At 37.4% G+C, this 22,022-nt stretch overlaps 1 protein-coding gene across 1 annotated transcript in view; it reads left to right on the top strand.

The window, feature by feature from the left end:
• Positions 1-234: 234 nt before the first annotated feature.
• Positions 235-22,022, top strand: part of IQCM (IQ motif containing M) — a 108,130-nt gene continuing 86,342 nt past the window's right edge. The window contains 1 exon segment of the mRNA XM_069014862.1: positions 235-422. Within this exon segment, the coding sequence (XP_068870963.1) occupies positions 235-422 (188 nt within the window).

The following is a 22,022-nucleotide window of genomic DNA, read 5'->3' on the forward strand; positions in this document are numbered from 1 at the left end:
CCTCAGCACAGGAGGGACAGGGAGCTCCTGGAGCAGGTCCAGAAGGTGACAAGAAAGATGATTAAAGGACTGGAGAATCTCTCTTATGAGGAAAGGCTGAGGGAGCTGGACCTGCTCAGCCTTGAGAGGAGGTAAACGAGGGGCCCTCATCAATGTCTGTCAGTGTCTGCAGAGAGGTGTCAGAGGAGGTTTCCAGGCTCTGCTGGGTGGTGCTGAGCAATAGGACAAGAGGCAATGGCAGAAACTGATGCCCAGGAAGTTCCACCTGAACACGAGAAAGAACTTCCTTACTGTGCAGTGACCACACACTGGAACAGATTGTCCAGAGAGGGTGTGGAGTCACCCTCACTGGAGATATTCCAGAACTGTCTAGGCACAGTCCAGTGCCAGGTGCTCTTGGATGACCCTACTTGTGCAGGGAGGTTGGACCAGATGACCCACTGTGGTCCCTTCCAACCTGACCCATTCTATGATTCTGTGATTTATGTGTCTTCCTAATTAAAAAGCCAAAAAACTATAACAGGTGTGCAAATTGGAATCCATTCTGGACCACTTATTCTGACAGATAACTTGAATCCTCACAATGGTAAAAATGGAGTGATGCTAAGGAAACTAGCATTCCAGTGTAATCACAGATTTCAGTTTTCCCAGGAAAACAGAGGCTAGTAAGTGTACATGGGTTCTCAGGTCTTTTCTGGAACTTTCAGGACAGATATTCTGGAAGTAGAGTGACAACAGAGTTTTTGAAAAATGCACTTTTAGTTAGAATTCGATGTGAGGATTTTTGGAGTAATTTTTAGTAATGGTCATTACCTTGTTGAAAACCATGTCTAAATAATATTTACAGGGATTGAAATAAAGAATGTGTGTGTTATGTATCTTATTCTTACTTTCTTGAGTGAATATATCTACTTTATTGAGACTTTCATTAAGGTTTGGGTTTTTTCACCTGAATATTTTTTGGAGGTTATTTTTTGGGAGTGGTTGCCTTTTTGTTTTAACCTGTTAATTGTAAAATCCCAGATAAATGCCTAGGTATGACTAATAGTGATGCTGCATTTCTTTGAAAGCCCTAATGATGCCACCCTACCAGCAAAACAGCAGCATACAGTGTCATCACACACAGATGCCCATTTCTAGTCTATTTTTCACCTGTGTCTCTTGCCTTTCTCTGAAATCTCTGCATTTTTAAAGAATTCTTCAAGAGTTGATATATGAGGTTCTAGGAGCTGAAAAAATCACTGATCCATTTTAATAAATACTATATTGTCATGCATTTGCTAGATAATTTATCCAGTGATTCATCAGTTTAGCTTTCAATATACATAATACCATTAAGATTTAGTAGATCATATATTTGATTCAAAAGATGTATTAGATTTGGTAGGTCCCGACTTCCATTCAACATAAGATGACTTTATCTGTCTCATGAGGATATATGTGATTTCCAAAAGCAATGTATCTGGTTTTGAAAAATCCTGCAGTGGAAAGGGAAGAAAAAATAATTTATTACAAGGAACGCAACATTCATTTTAGAAATCTGAATATAGAAGTGACCTAAATTTATATTGGAATTTCACAGCAAAGCAATATACTGTGCCTGTCTCACATTTCCCATACTGAAAGGAGTATTTTGATCATGATAACTTCACTGCATGTATTGCCGAGTCCTGAACTGAAAACCACTTTGCTCTGTAGAATAGAAAAATCAATTTAGCATAAGGTGATCTCATTACACTCTATTTATCCAAGATTACAACAATTTAGAAAAAGATTGAGAGTGAAAGTAATTGTTCTTTTATTAATCCAAGTAGCTTTTAAAAAGAAATCTACTGATTAGGAAGCTCTTCTTGACTTCTAACTTGAATCTCCCAGGACATTTTCTGTGAGGTTCTGATTTCAGTGATGTGTTCTGGTTATATCATAAGCAACAGTGGCCATATCTTGCTGAAGTTACAGAAACAAGATGGAAAACAGGTTAATGTGATCTTTTAATGCTTTTCAGTGTTAATTTGCCATGGAAATCCTAATATTTTTAAATGTTCTGCATGTATGCTCTTGCCAAATTGTGATTTAAAAGCTGAAGCTTTAGGCAAACCTTTCACTTTTTAGGGATGTAGATTTCTGATTTTAGTTTGAAAAATTACTACAGTGCTTTGAAGATGCAGTGCAATCCCCTGTGCACCAAGGTTCCACTGCTGACCCTTCTGGATGTCAAGTCCTTGCCTCATATCCCTTCTCATGTGATATTTCCTGCCAAACACAAGAAGAAAAATCAGCTGAAAAAGTGCTTGTTATGTTTCCAACTTGCAGCTACAAACTTTAGCTCACTGTGCCTGTGAGCATTCAGTTGGATCTTACAATTTTTGATTCAACTCCAGTGAATCAAATAATGCAGCTGCTGAAGCAGGGTCATGCAGTCTCTACAGGCTTTTGTTCATTTAACTTTTTTATCTTAAAAAATCCCCTCAAACTGCCTCGTAGACTCTCACACAAAATTCAGCCATTTAGGTAAAAAATGGCAAAGAAGGCAGAAGTCCTTATTCGGTAATTTAACCAAGTATTTCCTTACCTTGTGGGAAAGAATGGTGGACAGAGGGTCTGAAAGTAACCGAGTTGGTGGTTTATGGGTGTAAACCAAAAATATGCAAGGATCTCTGGAATGTAGCAAATATATGGTTTCTCTGCCCCAAATGCCAACTTCTCCTTGGACTGGGACCTGTCCCTGCACTCTGACTCTTTGCAGGCACAACTCTGTCCAGCTCTACTCCAGACTGAATGTGCATAACCTTTTAGAAAGCAGAACTTGCTTTTTTAGTGAAGTCAGGTGCTCTAGCTACTTTGGTCTTTCTCATGCATATTGATGTTGGCAAAGAGAAAATTTATGGCAAACTAATCTCTTGTGTGACACCATCAGGGTGAGGTGCATATTTGGTGAGTTAGTAGAGTGAGATGTAGAATAAATGGAGAGGAGACTTACAAGGACTGGTAAAATGGAGTATTAGTTTAGAGGTACCTTTTCGTTTATTTGAAGATCTCAGACTGAAAAAGGCTCTGCTGCCTTGCAAAGAGATGTACAGTTTTTTACATAAGGCACCAGTGCTAGATAAGGTAAGGGAGTATAAGGCCATGTCCCTATTTTGTAAGGCTGTATGGAAGATCAGCGACCATGGCTAATACAGCTATTGTGCTTTTTAATGTTTTTTTGCTGTCAAAGTAGTACTTTGGTCATATTTTAAGTCATAGAAATTCCATTGGAGATAGTCACCCAGACTATCAGTGAGTGGAGACAGCCCTCAGGTATAGCACAGAACCTACAAAGAGGTTCTGAGGAAAGAAACCTTAGTATATTTGAATTAATTCTTAGTTTTTCAAATTTGAATGTCATTTGGCTTTGAGAAGTTGAATTGAAAGATCTTCATAAGTTAAATTGTTTTTGAGTACTTCTAAGTTAAAAGTTCACCATGGTTAAAGCTGTAACAGATGAGCAGGAAAACAAATGTTTTTAATTGTTTCTCTCTTTCCTTTCCAGAACTAATTGGAGAACTTTGTGCTTCTTCAGCATTCCACTCTCCCAGTAAAGAGAGGTACCACTGCTGATGTCTCAATCCTCTTTTTTTGTAGTTATTAAGGGGGGTTTTGGTGAGTTTTTGTTTGTTTGTTTGTCTTGTTTTCTGGTGTTTGTTTTTGTTACAAGGTGTGGAAAAATGAAGAAGAGAGCTACATTTTTAGAAGAGAGAAGTTTATGATGCTTGAGAGTATGCCTCAGAGCTCTGTCTGTAGACTGTGTTGGGCTAGAGGATCTGCTGAGTGAACAATGCAGGTTTCTTCAGAATGAGTCTACAGCTATTGTGGCTTCATAGAGACATTTTGATTCCCAGAGAACTGACAATGAAAGCAAATGCAGTGTTCTACATTGTATGTTAGGGCAGCATGAGTGGTCCACTACATGGCCACTAAAGGCATCTGATTGACCAAAACCAATTAGACTTCCCACACTGTTTGAGAATTCGATGTTAAGATGCCTACTTGTTCCCAGCTGTGATAAAGTAGCAGTTTATGATTAACAATTCCTACTTCCTTTAGCAATGTGCCCTGTAAGTCTTCAGCTTGGACACCTAAAGTCTCTAAATGACTCATTGCTGGGGATTTCTCTATTAGTATGATATGCTATCCTAACTTCTGATACTGTTCTCAAAGTTGTGGGAGTAATATTGCTTTAAATATTTGTTGAACTGATCTGTAAATCTAAAATTCACACTTCTTAGAACTTTAATTTGTTAGAATATTTAGATAAACAGAAGTGTTGACTTCAAAAAATGGTGCAAAGCTTCAGTATCTCAATATTGGGGTTTTGGAAAGATTATTCTGCACCTCAGAATACTGAAAGTCCCAGTGTCACAAGGCTCTGAGTGTGCATGTTGTTTCTGAACAACTTAAATTTAGCTTTTTCATGTTATATTTTGAACTTGGTGTTTTTTTATGAAGAACTTCTCTGCATATCCCTGTGGCACAGACAACAACCATCTATGCAGTGTCAAATAGAAACAACTGTACACATCTGTCAACAGTGATGATTTTTTACCATCTCTTAGGAGAGCTTCAGAAGTTCTGTTTTGAAAGGTTAAACTACAGATGTTCAGAGCTGCTACTAAAATCTCTCATAGATTCATAGATTTTTTTTTCCTTTAGAGTACCTTCACCTTTTCCTCCATTTGTCAGCCACATCTATTATATTTCATATTGTATTTCTCTCTTGCTGGACATTTCCTAGTTGTGTGTCTTGTTGCTAACACCATTCCATCTCAGATACATTTGTGATGTGGTACCTATTCTGTTGCGCTGTTTTCCTGCAGTACTGTTTTTATCCTATATTTTCTTTTCCATAGATATGTTTATCTTTAGACTGACATAATGCTTTTCTTTCTCCAGCAGCTTCAGATATTTGCAGCTGACCCTATAGTTTCCCCTTTTTTTCTTAGCCTTTAATATTTGCAGTTATAAGTCAAGCTGATATTTTTATTTCCCAAGTGACTGCTAGAGCTAATACCATTTTGGGATTGATCTGCAACTTTGCAGAAAGTAGCATTGCTGTGATGTCATTGCTGTACTTTCCTGCAATGGCCACAGAGTGTTCTTGCCACTGCTTCCCCATTAAAAACAAAATTCAAACAAACAACCTCACCCCCTTCCCCTCAAAGCAAACCAAAAACCTGGGCACAGTTTTCTTGGAAGAGCCTGTAAGAGAAACCTGACACCTCTTAATTTAAAATATCAGTTGTTTAAATACACTAGATAAGCAAATCTTTCTGAGAATGTTAATTGACTGATTTTATGTTGATTAGGGAAAGCAAAAGAAGTCAGGAGGTCTGTGGGTGGTGTTCCGAGTGTTGATAACGGTATAATGGCCACAGAATGGTTTGCAACAACTCCAGGGGTTGTGTGGTGTCCACAGCACCATTTTACAGATGATGAAAACAAGTCAGAGCACTTTAGTTATAAAGCTGAAGTATTGAGCTTGTCTTGTGAATAGCCAGGGGCTCCCCATTCCCTGATCCTCTTTACACAGAGTTGACGGGCCAAATTCCAGGCTCTTTGCTTTTAAAACTATAGCTGTGGCATCCTGCATGTGCTTGCAAAACCTCTAACAGAGGTGCTCAGCAGATTCCCATAACAATCCATGGCAGTGTTTCCTATCTATTATATTGTTTTTTCCTCATAATTAACCTGTATCTACCCTGCTGGAATTGTAGTGGGTTATTTCTTGTTTTGTTGTTGACAGACCTTACCTTTTGCAGCTGTGTACAAAAGCTCTTTATTTTTCCCCTTCTATTGTTTTATTAGTTGTCCGTGTGAAATTAAGGTATCTTTGTGTGTGTGTGTGAATAAGAGGGGTTTTCTGTGAACAGTAATGCAGGGAAAAAGGGGGATAAAATGAAAGTGTCTCCAAAAGCCCCCTTTTGCTTTCATCCTACATGTTGTGCACCTTCCCACAGCTAAACTTCCAAACATATTGTGAGAAGGGATGCCTTTAATGACACCACTCCAAGGTTATTCCTTGCTATTTAACAACTGGTAGGAATGCACTAGGGAACACAGATAGAGTAAGTCTAACCTGGGTTAAAATAGCAGTTTGGAGGGAAAAACAGTGTGGCCAATTTACAAAGAATTGCAGGTTCATTTCTTGGAGACATCCCAGAAAAATAAGGCCTGGCTCACTGAATCTGCTCTAATAAAATCCTCCTTTGACTAAACACTGCTCCTTCAATATTGTCATTTTCAAGAATCAGATCAGGAACTCCAGGATCATTTTGATGAAGAAGTCATCTTTCCAATGATTGGAATTAAGAAGTTTCTCACAGAGTCTCCTGCTGCTCGAGCAGTCATTGCTTCTGTAACGAGAGGTTACCCTGCCGTGATGGTATCAAACTTTTCTGCTTCCCATGGTGCATTCAGAGGTCAGCTGCAATGAGAATACAGATGTCTGCTTGACAGAATAAAAGGGAAACTGCAATTTTATAAATCATCATGAACAAGGTAAAAATTGATGTCTTAAGAAAATGCCATTTCTTTTTTTGTTCAGATAGGAGGATAAGTGCAGAGGTTATATTTTTGAACATCCTTGGGAAAAGGAAGAGGTAAAGGCTCTGCAGAATTTACAGTCACAGAGAGTAGTGCTGGTTTTGGCTGGAATTGCCACAATGTGAAGGTTGAAGGGGAACTTTCTTCATGCATTCACATTTTTAAAAATTATTTTCACCTGTGCTGTAATTCTGAGATGATTTTAGATAAAAATAATCTATGAAGCTTTAAATTCAGGGTCAGTGATATCGAATAAAGCCTTATTTTCAAATATGGTAAGTCCATATTCAGGAAGGAAATGGTTGTGCCATACATCTAAATTATTTGATAATTTTTATCTCAGCTCCTTTGCTTCCCTCCAGTTTGCTTCCTACCAGCTATTTATCATGGAACCTGCTGTCACAAAAAATATTGCATGTTATATTTTACATAATTATAGATTTCTTCTCTGTATATATTTTCTTTCCCTGCAGAAATTATCTACATTGTTATTATTTTTTATTGCTATAAATATTACCATGTATCTGACAAAATAAAATCAGCATAATCTAAAGTAAATTACTACAGATTAATATTTCATACTGTTCTCTGTAACAGAGAATGTTTTAAAGATAGAACAGGAATTTATTTGGAAATATCACACAGAATACTTCAGGCTAATAATAAACAATATTTAAACCTTTAAAAATGAAGCTGATGCTGAAAACCTAACAAATTAAGAGTATTTCTAGGTGATTAGTCACTGTGTGTACAGTTCTTTGAAAGGAAATGCTCCATCCTTGGTTAATTATGAGTGTCCTTGGAATTATTAGATGCAGTCTGAAAAAATATGAAAACATATGGATGTTCATTTTAATTTCTGATGCCCCTCTTACCCTTCTGAGTCTTCCTTCCCCCCATTGCTTTTCTAAAACATATTTTGAAGAAAGCTGGATCACCTACCCTTCACCAACAGATGAGGATTCATTTAGTACATGGTCTGTCTGTACATGCTGCTGCTTCTCTCTGTTGCAATTTATCTTTTCTGTTGCAGTGGGATTTAGTAATGCCTCTATTTTTCACAGTTTCAATGAATTCAAAGCTAGAAAAATAATAGAGACTGGCTTCCTGCATAACATGTGTGAGTAACTCTTGCATGATGCTGTCACTTTTGAAATGTATTTTTTAAATAAACATCCAATCTTGGTTTAAAGATTCCAGATTATGGAAAATCTAACACCTGAGTTTCATCAACAGGTATCTTCAGTGTAAACAAGTTCACTTCCTTTTAATTCAACATGTTGGTTTTTGCTGTCTAACTAAAAAGTTACTATTTGAAATCTTCTCATATAGGCTCAAAGAGACTGTGATTTGTTGCACAAAACTTCTCCTGATAATACAGAAGATTTTCTCTCTTCCTGTAAGTAAGGAAATAAGAATTTGATAGTAGGCCCACCTGTATTTGTTTTTTGGGAGTAATACAGTAAGTGTTACTGTTTTGCAGGTAATGAAATTTAATTTTTATTGAGAATTTATATTGGCTATGTATGGTAAGGTATTTCTAAAGGAATCATCCTTTCAACTTTCACACATTTTTTCTTTATTTGCAATGTTGTTGTTTAAAGAAAGAGAAAGCAACAGAGCCCAAAAGCCATACCTCCAAGCTCTTATCCCCCCCATTTAATGTCTCCATATGTAGTTTCATCCTCTATTCAAATCTGAATTTATCTTAGTCCTTCTTTGACTGACTGCTCCATATCACTTTGTCCCTCCTTTATGAAGGAGTGGTGAAAGAAAATATATTCTTCATAGTGTTTTCAGCTGGTGATTAAACTTGTGTCTTTACTGTCTGGTCTGAACATGATCGGTGACAAGACAACATTTTCTTCTTAACTCTGGCGTTGGCTCTTTTCCTGTTTTCTTGGAAATTAACACTTCCAATCTCTCATTCTAAGAGCAATGATATCCTTTCTGTTGATACTCACAGGAAGCAAGGGAAAACACCTTCTACAGCTACAGAATCAAACTGTTTAAGAGTTTAAGTTGCCATCTATCTGTATGAATTCTATACATATAACATGCACAAGTTCCTCGAAACAACTGGGACTTTTACATTATCTCCATACTTCCTGCTGGTTTACTCTGAGCTTCTTTCAGCATGAACAAGTACTTTTCTAGCATTCTCTTGATTAAAATATGTATATTGGTCTTATCTGGCCTCAAGGCGGATTTTTCAGGTGTCAAAATATGCTTTAATTGACTTTTGAATATTTTCAATTTTTTTCATATGTTTTAAAAATTAAAATCCCAGATTAAACACAGTGTTCCAGCATTGGTGACATCAGTTTTTGAATTTGGAAATAATCAGAAGAATCTGCTTCTTTTCAATATCCCTTTACTCTCTCAAGGATCAAATTAGTTCATTTAGCCACAGTGTTGCACTGGGAGTTCACAGAAAGTTCCTTACCCCCCCCCCCCCCCCCCCCTCCCGTTTTAGAATCAGTTTTTTTCCAGAGTTCCATCTTGTAACTATGACCTGCATTCCCTGTGCTTAGATTGATGTCTTTGCATTTGTCCTTATTAAAATTTATCTTGTTCAAATGAAGCCACCTAGCCAACTGAGACAGGTCATTCCATAGAACATTTGCCTTATTACTTGCCACTCCACCAATTTTTGCATGCTCTTCAAGTTTTACCAGCAATCACTTTGTATTTTCTTCCAGATCACTGAAAACGATACTTAAGGTTTAGATGCTGGCTAGCCCACATTCAAAACACTGGTTGTTTAGAGAGGCATTCCTATAGATTCCTTTATGGCTGAAGAGGAATGCAGAATATATTTATAACCCTTATAGATAATAACAAATTTATCATTTTTAAAATGTATAATTAAAAAAAATTAAAAGTATCATTAAAAAATAAGCCTTAATTATTTAAATGCCATTTTAGCCCATTGTGTTTAATACAATTCATTTTTTTAATATGTATTTAATACTCCTTACTCTGAGAAATCAGCAAGAACGTGGTAGCTCAGAATGTGGAAATAAGCCAAATGCTTTACAGTCATGTAAGTACAGTATATTAACCAATTTTCTTCTCTCAAGCTTGCAGCCAGAGTGCTCAAGGTACAATCCTCCATTTCCATAAAATCAATTAAACTTTTGGGGAAGATAAGAAAGCCACATTTTACAATTTTCTTTTCTAATAGCAGGATATAAGCTGAAAAATATTATTTAAATTTTAAAGCAGCAGTTTATTCTAAGCTTGCAGAAGATTAGTGCATTAAAATGTCCCTTCTGGACTGTGAAAAATGAAATTTGAAACTAGAAAATGGAGTCAGGTACTCTGGTTATGGGGATGGTCGCACCTCTGTCTCCTTGTCGGTCTGTTCCTAATGAAGCAGCTCCAAAACAGAGTGAGCTGACCTAAGTCAGAGCTGACCTAAGTCAGAGCTGACCTAAGACAGAGCTGACCTAAGACAGAGCGGCTTCAGTCCCTTGTCCCTCGCACTGCCCAGAGCTCTGTGCTTTGTGTCAGTGTTCACCTGTGGAATGCAGGCCTGGGGCATTAAACCAGCTGAAAACTAGGAGGATGGTGATGATTTAACATCAGATTTAGCAGCCTGTGCAATTTTTTTAGTCTGTTGTGACTCCCCATTGTGTAAACTGAGTCACATGATTTTTCAGTTCTTTGACTGGCAGGGTCTTAAAAAGTATTTGGGTTTGTCTAGCTCTGTTTTCTGCTGGAGCCGATGGGACTTACCTTCCTGCAAATGATGGGAGAGGAAGGAGTTATTTACTCAACTGAAACATTTCCTTATGGAGTTTGTGCTCAGAAAATAGTTCAAATGCAGAGGCAGCTGTAAGGAGAAGAGATAAATCTTTCTTTATCATATTGCACATTAATTTTGTCATGCAAGAACCATCTTGGTGATAAGCTTTTATTTGTCATCAACAAAACTAAGCTATGTGAGCAAACACAGAAATTATGCAGATAAGTGTGATGTAGCAGGCATTTACAAGGGGAAGTGACATGCATTCACAGATAATTTTTTCTGCAGGTAGATGATTAGAAATTAGATACATGTTGTTTTCCATAGAAACCTAAAAAGAGTGGTTCAATCAGATTAAATCATTTATAGATGCTATGGGCCACATAATTACCTACACAATACCTTGAGCGGCAGGCAAATCTCCCTTCAGTACTTTTCACTGCTCTATTTCTTTAAAAATCTAAATTCATTGGCTCTGCAAACAGAAGTATTTAATTCTTTCTATAACTACATCTTGAGTCACTTCTAATCAGTTTTCAGTCTCAACATTTTCCTGAAACTGCTCTCAGCCAGCCAAATCTTGGAATTGCTTGGAATATCTTCCACTCTCTTCCTCTCCTTTATTCCACTGACATTTTCAATCCTATCTTTCCTTTCAAAATACTATCCCTTCCAGAGTTTGGTGAAATTTCTTCTAATTTTCTGCCCACCCCTCTGCTTAATTCTCCAGCATCTCTTTCAGCATGTTTCTTTTCACACTGAGAGTGCCAAGGGCTTTCTATCTGCTCCCTCTGCACTGAATTCACCACAATTATACTGCTGACTTATTTCTCACCCAACTCCTGCAACTACCAGTCTTGGTTCTCGCCACCCATTTTGGTAGGATTCCTGTCTCCAGCTTTATCGACCCCAGACTATGCATCTCTCCAGATCACCTACATTGCCTATTGTATCCCTTCAGTCCTTTTATTGTCTCTTTCCTTCTTGCTAAATTAAATTGTTTCTATTCATTATCTCTGAGTTTCTTCCAAAGCTCCACTTTTGTCCTGTGTACTTTTACCTCTGCTAAATCTTTGGTGCTCTCTAATGAAAACAAATGTGATGAGTGCTACTTTTGTGCCTCTCTTATGCCTGACAAGATCATATTCTTCTTGAGACAAGCTACATAGGAGACTTCTCCCTCTTGCACATGCCTTCTAGAGCTGGTGTCAAATAAAATGTCTCACATAAATAATTAATTTGTAATATTCAGGGAAAAGGCAGTTGAGCATGGCCGCATTTTCTTCCTTTTCACTCCTATTTCATGTTGCCTGTCTTTGATTGTAGGTGCCTTGAATTTGGGATTGAATCTCTACCCAAGTTTGGAGAGTGAATAGCCCAGTATGGAGATAATGCTTTTACAAGAGATTCTCTTGGCTTACGAAGAACAAACTCCATCACAGTATTTAAATATTTACTACTGCTTGCTGTGTTTAGCACATATAATAACTTCTAGCTGTCTTCTCCAGAGTGCAGTGTTACAGCTGTTTCTACTAAAATTCCTGAAAACTTGCATGGTTCTCCTGATTTATATGATTCTATTGATTTGGCATCAGTAAGCCAATAAAGCTCTTGAAGTGTAAATATCGCCTGGCACCTGTAATTTACTAAGCAGAAGACAACATTGTTTCTGACCATTGAAAAGATTTTCAGCTGGGAGCCAAAGAAGGGATAAAGGAAGGATTGTCGCCCTTTGGCAGAGATGAAGTCAACAGAAGAATGAAAATCTCTCTTATTACATCTTGAACAGAGCATTGGTGGGAAGGAAGTCACAAGCTTCAAGGAGACTATAAGAAATTCTGAATAAGGATAAACCTCTTGAGGGAGGTCTCAGTTAAGCTAAGTTGTAAAAGACCTTTAGGATATTCTCTCCTACTTAAGAGTAATTGAGGCCTTGAAAATGAACCCCTCTTTTGTGGTAAAACAGCCTGCAGCAAAACCAGGCTCAGTGTTTAGATGGATGAAGGAGTCTAAAATATGGTGCTAATACTATAGTAATTCACCTCTGCTGAACTACCTATAGATAATGTCTGTAAAATGATTGTCAGTTCGACTTTTCTTCATTAAATCTCTAGTAATTTTCCCTGTATGAGCATTACAAAAAGTGCCAGTACAGTGATCCTTGTTAGAACAGGGACCTACTCCATATGTTTTCTAGATAAGACAGGGATCTCTGTACTTCATATCTGTGAGCCACTGATAGTGCTGCAGGTGTGACGGAATACTAAACAGCAGTAACAGATTTTAAATATAATTACAAGTATTTGACGACATTCATCCATGGCATAATGGGGCAGCTGTATGATTAGACTGTCCTTAGAAAATTGAATTACTCTAATACATGAAAATGACTGTTATCTAAATGGAAGACTATTTGCATAAAATAGGCCAATGTTAAGTGACCAGCTGCTAAATAGGTATAAAGTCTGATCTCATCGTTCTGGGTCAGAGATGGATGGGTTCTTGCCAAAGACTTTTGGGCACTAACCCTATAAATACAAATTTGGTAGTCAGAAGGAGCTTCCAGATCTGAAAACTGCAGCTCAATTTATTAAATTCTATTTTTCATGTTTTTTTTCTTTCTATAAGAACAAGCTACTGATTTTCATTACAAACAAAATCAACAATTTCTCATAAATGGAAATAAAAAGAATAAAAAGTCAGGTGATGACATTCCTTTTCATAATGGACTTGTGACATTCCTGAGATAGCTGTTTGATTCACTGTTATCTTATTCAATATTGGGAGCTTGGAGATAATTCAGTGCAACAGAAATAATTAAAAACTATAAGCGCCTTAATAAAAATACAGTCACTTTATCAACAGAAATGCAACAGGCCCATTTCTTCCCACAACTTTCTGTACCTTATTGCAGCTGGGAATCAATTCAAACTGTTGTGAGAGCTCCTTCTATTTTGGAAAACAGCAGCAAGTCTTGTGACATTGCCTGAGAAACCTGTCAAGGTTTGCATGTACCTATCCCCAGAGACAGCTATGGGCCAAGAGGTGAAAGGCTTTTTCTTTCATATATGTTTTAAACACAAGGAAATTCAGTGCTTTACTCTTTGCCCACTGCTGCTTTTTCTGTCATGAGGCCACATTCTCATGTGACTTGACATTGGGACTTTTCCATGTCCATTAATAGATTTATGCAGCTCATGAGCTACATCATAATCCTCGTGGTCTGTAGGCTATAATATAGATTTGTTTATGAATAATAAACACTAACAAAACTGCATTCTTTTCCCCTTACCCTTTGGAGGATTGCACCTCATTTCAAATACTCTGTTTCAAACCAACTTCACCATAAGTACCCATCTAGATATAAAACTAAATATAACTAAATTTAGAAATCAAAGCCTAGAAGTCAAACCTCAGCAAATAATAGTAGGTAGAGGAGACTAATACTGTGATGCATAGTTAGATATATAAGTGATCCAGTTAACTATATAAGTGATCCCCTTGTAAAAGGTGATACTGATGTGGAACTTGCACTGGTTCCTTTCATTAGCTGAGTTTGGGCCCAACAAGGAGATGTTGACAGATACCTGCCAACTTACTGCGTGGTTCAAATAGTTCTCTCCAGGAAGAACACAAGATGAGAGCTTTTCTGGAGAGAAAATGTCTATGGCAAAGTTGCCTCTACAAAGAAATTCCCCAAACAACAGAGAAAAGGGAAGAAAAGAATTGCTGAACAGCAGGAACAAAGGGTGTGGGGGGGAAATCTGAAATTTCTATTTTCATGAGCTTTTACTTTCTTCCAGTTTTGGTACCCTAGTCCTTGAGCTAGAAATATAGTGGGAGCTTAAATTATCTCTTTTTCTGTGTGTCTTTATCCTTGCACTGGTAAAAATGTAAAACAGACAATTAGATCTACTCTACCTAGTTAAAATTACAGTTCTTTAGTAGCTAATGGGCCAAGATCCTCCCAGAGATTAAACTTTCTCCCCTAAAGACAGCTTTCTGAAACCTTGAATTATACTTGCCAAAGTGAACAGAGTTATTAGGTTGCATCTCTTTTTAATATTTTCTTGGTTTGAGAGTCCTTTCTTCTGCAATACAAGGGTAAGGTAACTACAGAGAGGTTAGCATGTGCATAACTATATTAGCACACTGTGGTAAATTTTCATGCTCATCATGAAATCTCTGTTTCTACATGGTGGAGTAGGCTTGAGCTGCTACTAAAGTGAACTCAGAAAAGGTTCGGGGACTTCTGAAAAAATCAGACCTCCTGAGTGTGTTCCCTCACCTAACTCAATATTTCAGTAGACTCAATGCAATTATTCATCAGGGCAGGACTGGCACAGAATATGTGAGTAGTCTCCCTTTCTTAGCTATGTTCATAAAACTGCCCAAATTCCATTAAATAAAATTTTCCCTAAAATAATCCGTTTCATAACTTCCTGTAACCTTCAGTACCAACCTTTTTAGATACTTGTGAAATTAGATCTCCTGAACCTCTCATGAAATCATCAGAAATGTGTAATGCATTAGGATTGTATTTGTTTTACTGCATAAATACAAGCAAGCAGATTTATTCATTTCCAGAGTGCTCTCCTCCCCATTAAGGTTTTCTAAAGGCACTGTTGTTTTTTTCCTAAATGTGAGTGGCAAAGAAAACTGTCCCAGGCATGTAATTTTAGTAGTGTCTTCTTCCCTTATGACTCATTACTGCTGAAATCAACACAACTTGGGATGTGCTCAGGAACTTCAGTAGCTCTTTAATGTTTTCAAATAGTAACATCTGTGCATGTTTATGACTTCATGCTCTGCCTTAGCATTGGCCTTGGCCAATGTTTCTGGCTGTTAAGTGGTTGTACTTTCAGAGAGCAGGGTCCTTGCACTTTGCAAGAAGCAAGAGAATACAATTATTGAATATTTAATTGAGCAGAACAGCAGCAATGCTGCAGAAACAGACTTGCTTTTATCAGAGTTGTACATGTTTGTTTAGAACTTGCATATATTCAGAGGTAACTGATACGCTATTTTATTTTAGTTTTCCCCACAAGTCATGACCAAATCCTTCCTTTTACTTTCTGCTTTCATTTTGAGACAATGATGCTTCTGGATGTGACCACTCCTCTGCTTATTCTTGCAGAGAATATTATTATTATTAATATTTCAGCTTGCCATCAAATATGATGGCTGGCTGAGGGGAGAAGAGATACAGAGAGAGAAGCAATGCAGGTGGTGAAGAAAAGGCTGCCTTGAAGACATGTAGTGAGAAAGGGACAGAACAGATCTCAGGGACCAGAAGTGACTTAAAACACCCTTTCATTAGGAGGTGGCTGAAAAGAAATCTAGCAGTGGAAACCTGCAACCATTCTTGCTTGTACTTACACAGACAGTATCAGCTGGAAAAGCCATAGAATTAATGCTAATATTAAGTCTAATAACAGATGTGTACCTGATATTTGGAACTGTAGTTTACTGCAGTTTATCCAGGGGAAGTTCTGTATGTCCTGTAAAGCTTTTCCATGTCCTTGATGATACATATAGAAATCTTGAAAGGTTTATGCCAACAACAGAAATTTTCTGCTTGATTTCCACATTTGAAATTGAAAGTCTCCAGGGAAAATTCTCTGTTGATTGAGGAGCTAATGACATGTTACTAATCACAAGAACTAAGAGATTGAAAGTTGTACAACTTGTAGGAGAATGGGTTTAGGATAACTCTATTTAAAAGAGATTGAAAACCTGAAGAAATGTAGGAAGTAAAGAGACCAAAAATATGCAACCTAACTTCCCCTGTGGAATGTGTGAATTTACTGATGACACTGAAACTAAACAAACTTTTACCTGTGTTAAAGAAGCATGAACACATTTTGAATGCGAAAGAGTAATATATGCTTTACTTTCAAATTACAGGTTACACCTGTATTTCACACTCCATTTTACTGAAATTAAGGGCCTTCATTTGTTTTCTTCTCAGTATTTTTTATCTCTGGCAGTGTGCTGAATCGGTGTGATGGGGCATCTTCAATTTTACCTTGCCCATGCTGTCGTTGTGGTATGATTATGGGGATGTTAAAAGAAATAGAAAACTTCCAAATTCATCAACATATTACAAGATAGAAAACGTTGTTAAAGCTAGAATATGTACATTTGGGGAAGTAAATGGGAAGTAAGCACAGAGGGAATAATTTTATCGTTTAAGGAAAGCTTCTGAAGGGAGCAATGGGAAAGAAATGGTACTTGCATATACATATTTGAAGGCTATTAAATGTTTTTGCTATCTTTGGTACTTCTATAACAATTGCTGAATGCGTACATTCCTAATAAGATCTTCTCTAAAGCAATTTTGGTTCTTAAAAGTGGTCCAGCTTTCTCTGTGCAAGTCAATATAAACCAGACCTATGTGGAGTGTGCAGTCCACTTGCATAATGGTTTGGAGCCCAAAATTAAATGCAGGGTGACACTGCAGAAGAAGTGTGTTTGCAGTATATGTTTTCCTGAGAAATTTCTCATACTCTTGTAGAAAAACATGATGTTTTAACGTCTCTTGAACTGGTTGTGCCTTTATATATAAGAATCAAAGTATTTTAAACCTTTGTTATAACACTGGCTTTTTCATAGAGAGATTAAGTTGTTGTCTGGGATTGACTCTGGGAGTAGAGCTTTGGAGAACTTTCCATCTTTCAGGTAAGACCTGGGATAAATGGCTGGACTATTAATTGTTCTTCATTTTGAAACCAAATAAGAAGCTGACTGCTTTTTACAGGCAATATGTTGTATTTACTGTACATTTCTTACTGTAAACTCTTTGAGAAATCATAAAGTTCCACAAAATCTAGGAATAGGAGTTCTACTGGATTGGATTGGTTATTTGCATTTATTTTTATGGAGTTCACTACTTTTTCTTCTATATGTAGATTATTCCCAGGATTTCACTGAAAAATGCAAAATGAGGTATCTTGGCAATGATACATTTGAGAGACTTACATTTTCATAGATGAACTGAATCTTCCTTTTTATATGTATAAACTTAGTCTAAATTCCTGGGGTTTTTTTTCTTATTGATTTTAGTGGTCAGACTCATATCTAATTCTGTGATCAAGTCCTACACTAAAACATGACTGAAGTGCTGTAAAACACTACTGAAAACTGGAAAAACCCAGAAACAACACTCTTTTAAAATTATCAGTTATGCAATAGCCTACCATATCTACAAAACCCAGCAAGTTCTTTGGTTGCCTTAACCTAAGCAAGGTGGTGATAATTTACAGCAGCTGAAAAGCTGACCCTTTACGCTTTTGATTATTTGAAAGATTTCTCAAATGTCCTTGCAAGCCATTTAAAACACGTTTATAATAATGTTTCAAAATCGTTGACAAAAATTTCCTTTTATCATCTGAGTTCTAGCACGTGAAGAAACATTCTTAGTGGAACATTTTCCATTTCAATTTGATATTAAAATATCAGTAGGAGAATATAGAGGTCTAAGTGCGTGGTTTTAGAGACTTATTTTATCTGTTTAGCAGGGTAATTATATTTGCCTTGCATGAGCACAATGAAATGGCTACTCAGAGAAAACATTTTAGGTGCATCAGGGAGCTTTGGCTGCTTCTTTCAAGATATTCTTAAAAAGAGAGAAAATTTTAGTTTATGTAACACCTTGCATTTGCCCCTGCTTCCATCCATCCAAATGGCACAAACATTAATAAATTTACTAAAATATTTATTTGATGGTTTTGAAAGGTTTCCACTGCTTATTACCCCTTCTTTATCCTGCACTTCTTGTGTGGACCTGGACAAACAAGAGAAAGGGAACCACAATGAGGGGAGGAAGTAGGGAGTAACAAGGATGAGCACTAGAAAGGAGAAAAAGCAGCAGGGGAGGACAACTGCATGCAACTCTATTTTGCATCGAGGTCTATAATCCTGATTTTTTTTGACTTATTTTTTTGTTTACATTTAGTTTATCTGCACCTTTGTGACAACATTTTTTTTCAGACACAGCGCTGTTCGCTTAAAATTCCTGCAAGGGTCTGTTACAATCTCACGGAATTTCTCTTTTGCCTTTTCTTATATCAGGCTCTTAAGGCTCTTCAAGTATTCCAGGAAAGCTCATTCAGTCTTCCAAAATCCTTGTGACTTCATGGAAGGTTCCAGTGGTGACACTCCCAAGGAAAAACAAACTATAGCTCTACTTGTGAGTTCATCTTGTGTTACATTCAGTGTAACCTTTTTCAGCTGAGGATTCTCATGTAATGTTTCCCTCTCACAAGCAACTTAAGATCAGCCTCCTGACCAGCTGCAGAGTTCGTTGTAAAAAAAAACATGAGCGATTTAAAGCTCAGGTTTTCAATAATAATCTGGATTTTTGTCTTGGAAGAGTAACACATCTCAGTAATAAGTAGAATTTGGTACCATGCTTCTGGAAGACAACTATCCTCAGTGGGTGTTGCAAGGATTTGGGGTAAGCAAATGGTTAAATACCTTTATCACTGATGAAATCTGATAACCCTCTGGTATCTTCCTATACATATGGTATCCATGATGGCCATTAAATTAGTAAAATAAGGGAAAAAAACCCATTCTTTATAATATGTCATACTTAAAAACCTAGCTCAATTACATACATGGGCTGTGATAGTGATATCCTGTCCTTGAATTTCCTGTTATCTTTTGATAGCATCAGGATCCTTGTGACCATGGTTGCACAGCAGGTGTGGGAAAAAAAGTGCTCCAGTTTTAAAAGCAGTTTGTGTTACTGTTGACTACAACACTTCCCTGTAGTCTTTCTTCCAAGCCAGAGCTGAAACTAAGCTATGTTTTTTCCATGGAGGCCCCTGCGGCTCTCGGCTGCTTCACAACAGTTCTAGAGGCTGTCCATGGCAACAAACTTGCTCCCTGGGATGAGAATGTTTTACATGTCTAGCATTATGAAAAATTAACCAGCAAAACCAAGCAGCTAGATTAAAACATGCTAAATGAACCTATTTATGTTATTATAATGTATTTATATATTTAATGGAGCTTCAAAGCACAATCTCCATGACTGAATTAAAATTCAGCAAATATGGGACTGGTACTCATGACCAGTGAGTAGCTCTCAGTAATTGATTTTTCAAATTGAAAATACTTTTTTATTTCTGAAAATTACCCAATACCATGGCTACAAACCACATTGTTTTAATGGTAAAATCAATGAAACATCTGGAACTGACAGAATTAGTCTGCAGAGCAGCAAGTGAACAGATGAGGATACAGATTGGCATGGCTATGAAGAAGCAAAGGCCAGGCCAGCCTGCTCATATCCATCCAACAGAGAATGAAACTTCACAAAAGTGATTCTCCTGGTCTCGCTGACACCCATGATTCACACAGCAGCTACAGCATCTCTGTAGGCAGTGCCACTTGCCCAGTGTTCTTTATCAGTATGAAAAAAATAGGTGGTTTGCAGTGCTACCATAGAAAATACTTGTTTACTTTCATTCTTGGACATGCCAACATGAGCAGCAGCTAATTGCAGTCACAGTGACAGAAGTCAGTCTGCGAAGAACCAGAAGGAAGCCACCAATTTATTTTTCGTTCTGACAAAGCAAATTTTAGATTGTAAGGACTTTAAGCACATTAATAAGAGCAGTTAATTTAGAAATTATAGACTTTAGCATTAAAAAGTCACAAACTGAAGAGCTAGTGTTTATTCAAAGGGTTATTTTTGACTTTCAAGCATTTAAAAACATAAGTTGATATTTTACACAGAAAGAGACTTTAACTTACAAGGTCAAGAGACTTAAACTTTTAAGTTTGTAGAGATAGATAAAAATAAAATGTTGCTTTGTTTTTATTTTTATAAAGCAGATCTTGGGACTTACTATGTGCTTCTAGACTGTATGGTATTCCTAGGTTTCAGATCACAGACAAAGGTAAAGAGAAATAAATTCTATTCTGCTACAGAGAATAAATAGAATATGATTAACCTATAGTTAGTATCAGAAAAGTTATCCTGAGTTTTTTGTGGGAGAGATATTTTTATAAAATTCCTCATATTGAGTGAATTCTTCCTAATGTTCTGCAAAACTTCAACAGGTTTACAACATTGATGCTAGACAAATTTATGCATATATTTTTTTTAATTTCAGATGATTTTTTTTTGTAAATCCGTGAATCTCAGGGGCAATACTCCATATTTATCTCCTAATGCTCTCCGACTGAGCAGGCTTTACTAGTTTACTTGAAACTTTTATGCTGTGCCTTTCAAACCCAAAGTGTCTGTTCTCCTGTGAGTTTTTACACCTCTTTCTTTGTATACATGAGTATGTACCATGATCTTGCCTGACTGACATCACCATTTCTAGCATGCACAAAATCTCTTCCAAAAGTGACTTGGATAACCTGGGGACTCCAAGCAGCAGCCAGATCCCTTGGCCACAATCTGTCCCTCAGGATTTAGGTACTGGGTTGAAAGCTTAACTGATGGTTTTCCCATTGGCCAGGTTTCCCCTCAGGGACTTGGGTCTGGTTCTGGTCTGTGATCCTGAGTCCCAACATCTGCTTCTGTCTGCTCCAGCCCTTGATCCTGACTCTTGGATAGGTATCCCTCTGGCCTGCCTGCTGTCCCAGCTTATTCGTGCAGCTGAACAGTCGGACTAATCCTGCTCCAGCCTTCTTTGTTTGACAGCTCCATTTTGCAGGATGGATCTTGTAACCCTCAGCTGAGTCTCCCCTTGCCAGCATTTACTGCTTGAATCCTAAATTTAGCTTGTATTAGCTTTTCACTGGCCTCAGGTGCTGTACTAAAAGGGACAGCTGAGAGCCTGAACTCCTCTTCCTCCATGGAAATTGAGTAAAATTATTGTGACTGAAAAGAGATCTGCAGTAAAAGCTCCTGATGCAAAATTTGAGATGTAATGCTTTTGAGACCTAAGGAACTTACTCAGTTCTGTCTGTTTCAGTCAAAGGGCATTGAGAAACAAATAAAAAGATCTGACTCCTGAGAAAATAAGACACTTATCTGACCCAAGCTTTCCTTGATAAACAGAAACGATAATAAAGTTGTGTTTGCCATAAATGCTTCTTGGGGCTTTCACAGATTTAACTGGGCTTAACTGAATTATGAAAGCCATTAAACATTTTCTTAATCTACTGTACTTAAAAGTCCCCAGATAGGCTGTTGCTTGCAGCAAAATGATCTGTCTGCTCCGAGCTTCTCTTTTCTCTGCACTCCATAATACTGGTGTAAAGAAATGCAGGGCTGTGAATAGCCACTGGATTCTGAAGTGATCCGATAATGAGAATGAGTTAACATCCGTTCTGTCTTGAAATGCCTCTGTTTAGGTCTTTTACACATTTCAAAACCTGAATTTTCATGCAAGCAGACAAAAAGAACTGTTTTAAGCTGCTATCAATAGGATGCTTCTGACTCAATGAACAGGAATGTTTAGGCTATATCCACACTGTGTTTCTGCAAATATTGTTTAAAAAGGCAAAGAAAGGCTCTGAAAACCTGTGCTTGATTGTTCTTCAGGATAAATTGCAGCATGACATTTTGCCTTAAGCTGCTTCAGCAGCAGCCTACGGTTGTCCACCCCCAGCTCAGAGCAGGCGGGGAGCTCGCTCTCAATTATGGTCTGTGCTTTGGTCCCTCATTCTTTACAGGAGGAAGCAATCTGTTACAGTCTGTTCACACGGGATTACTTTTGCT

This window comes from Aphelocoma coerulescens, chromosome 4, assembly GCF_041296385.1.
Source record: "Aphelocoma coerulescens isolate FSJ_1873_10779 chromosome 4, UR_Acoe_1.0, whole genome shotgun sequence".
Lineage (NCBI taxonomy): Eukaryota > Metazoa > Chordata > Aves > Passeriformes > Corvidae > Aphelocoma > Aphelocoma coerulescens.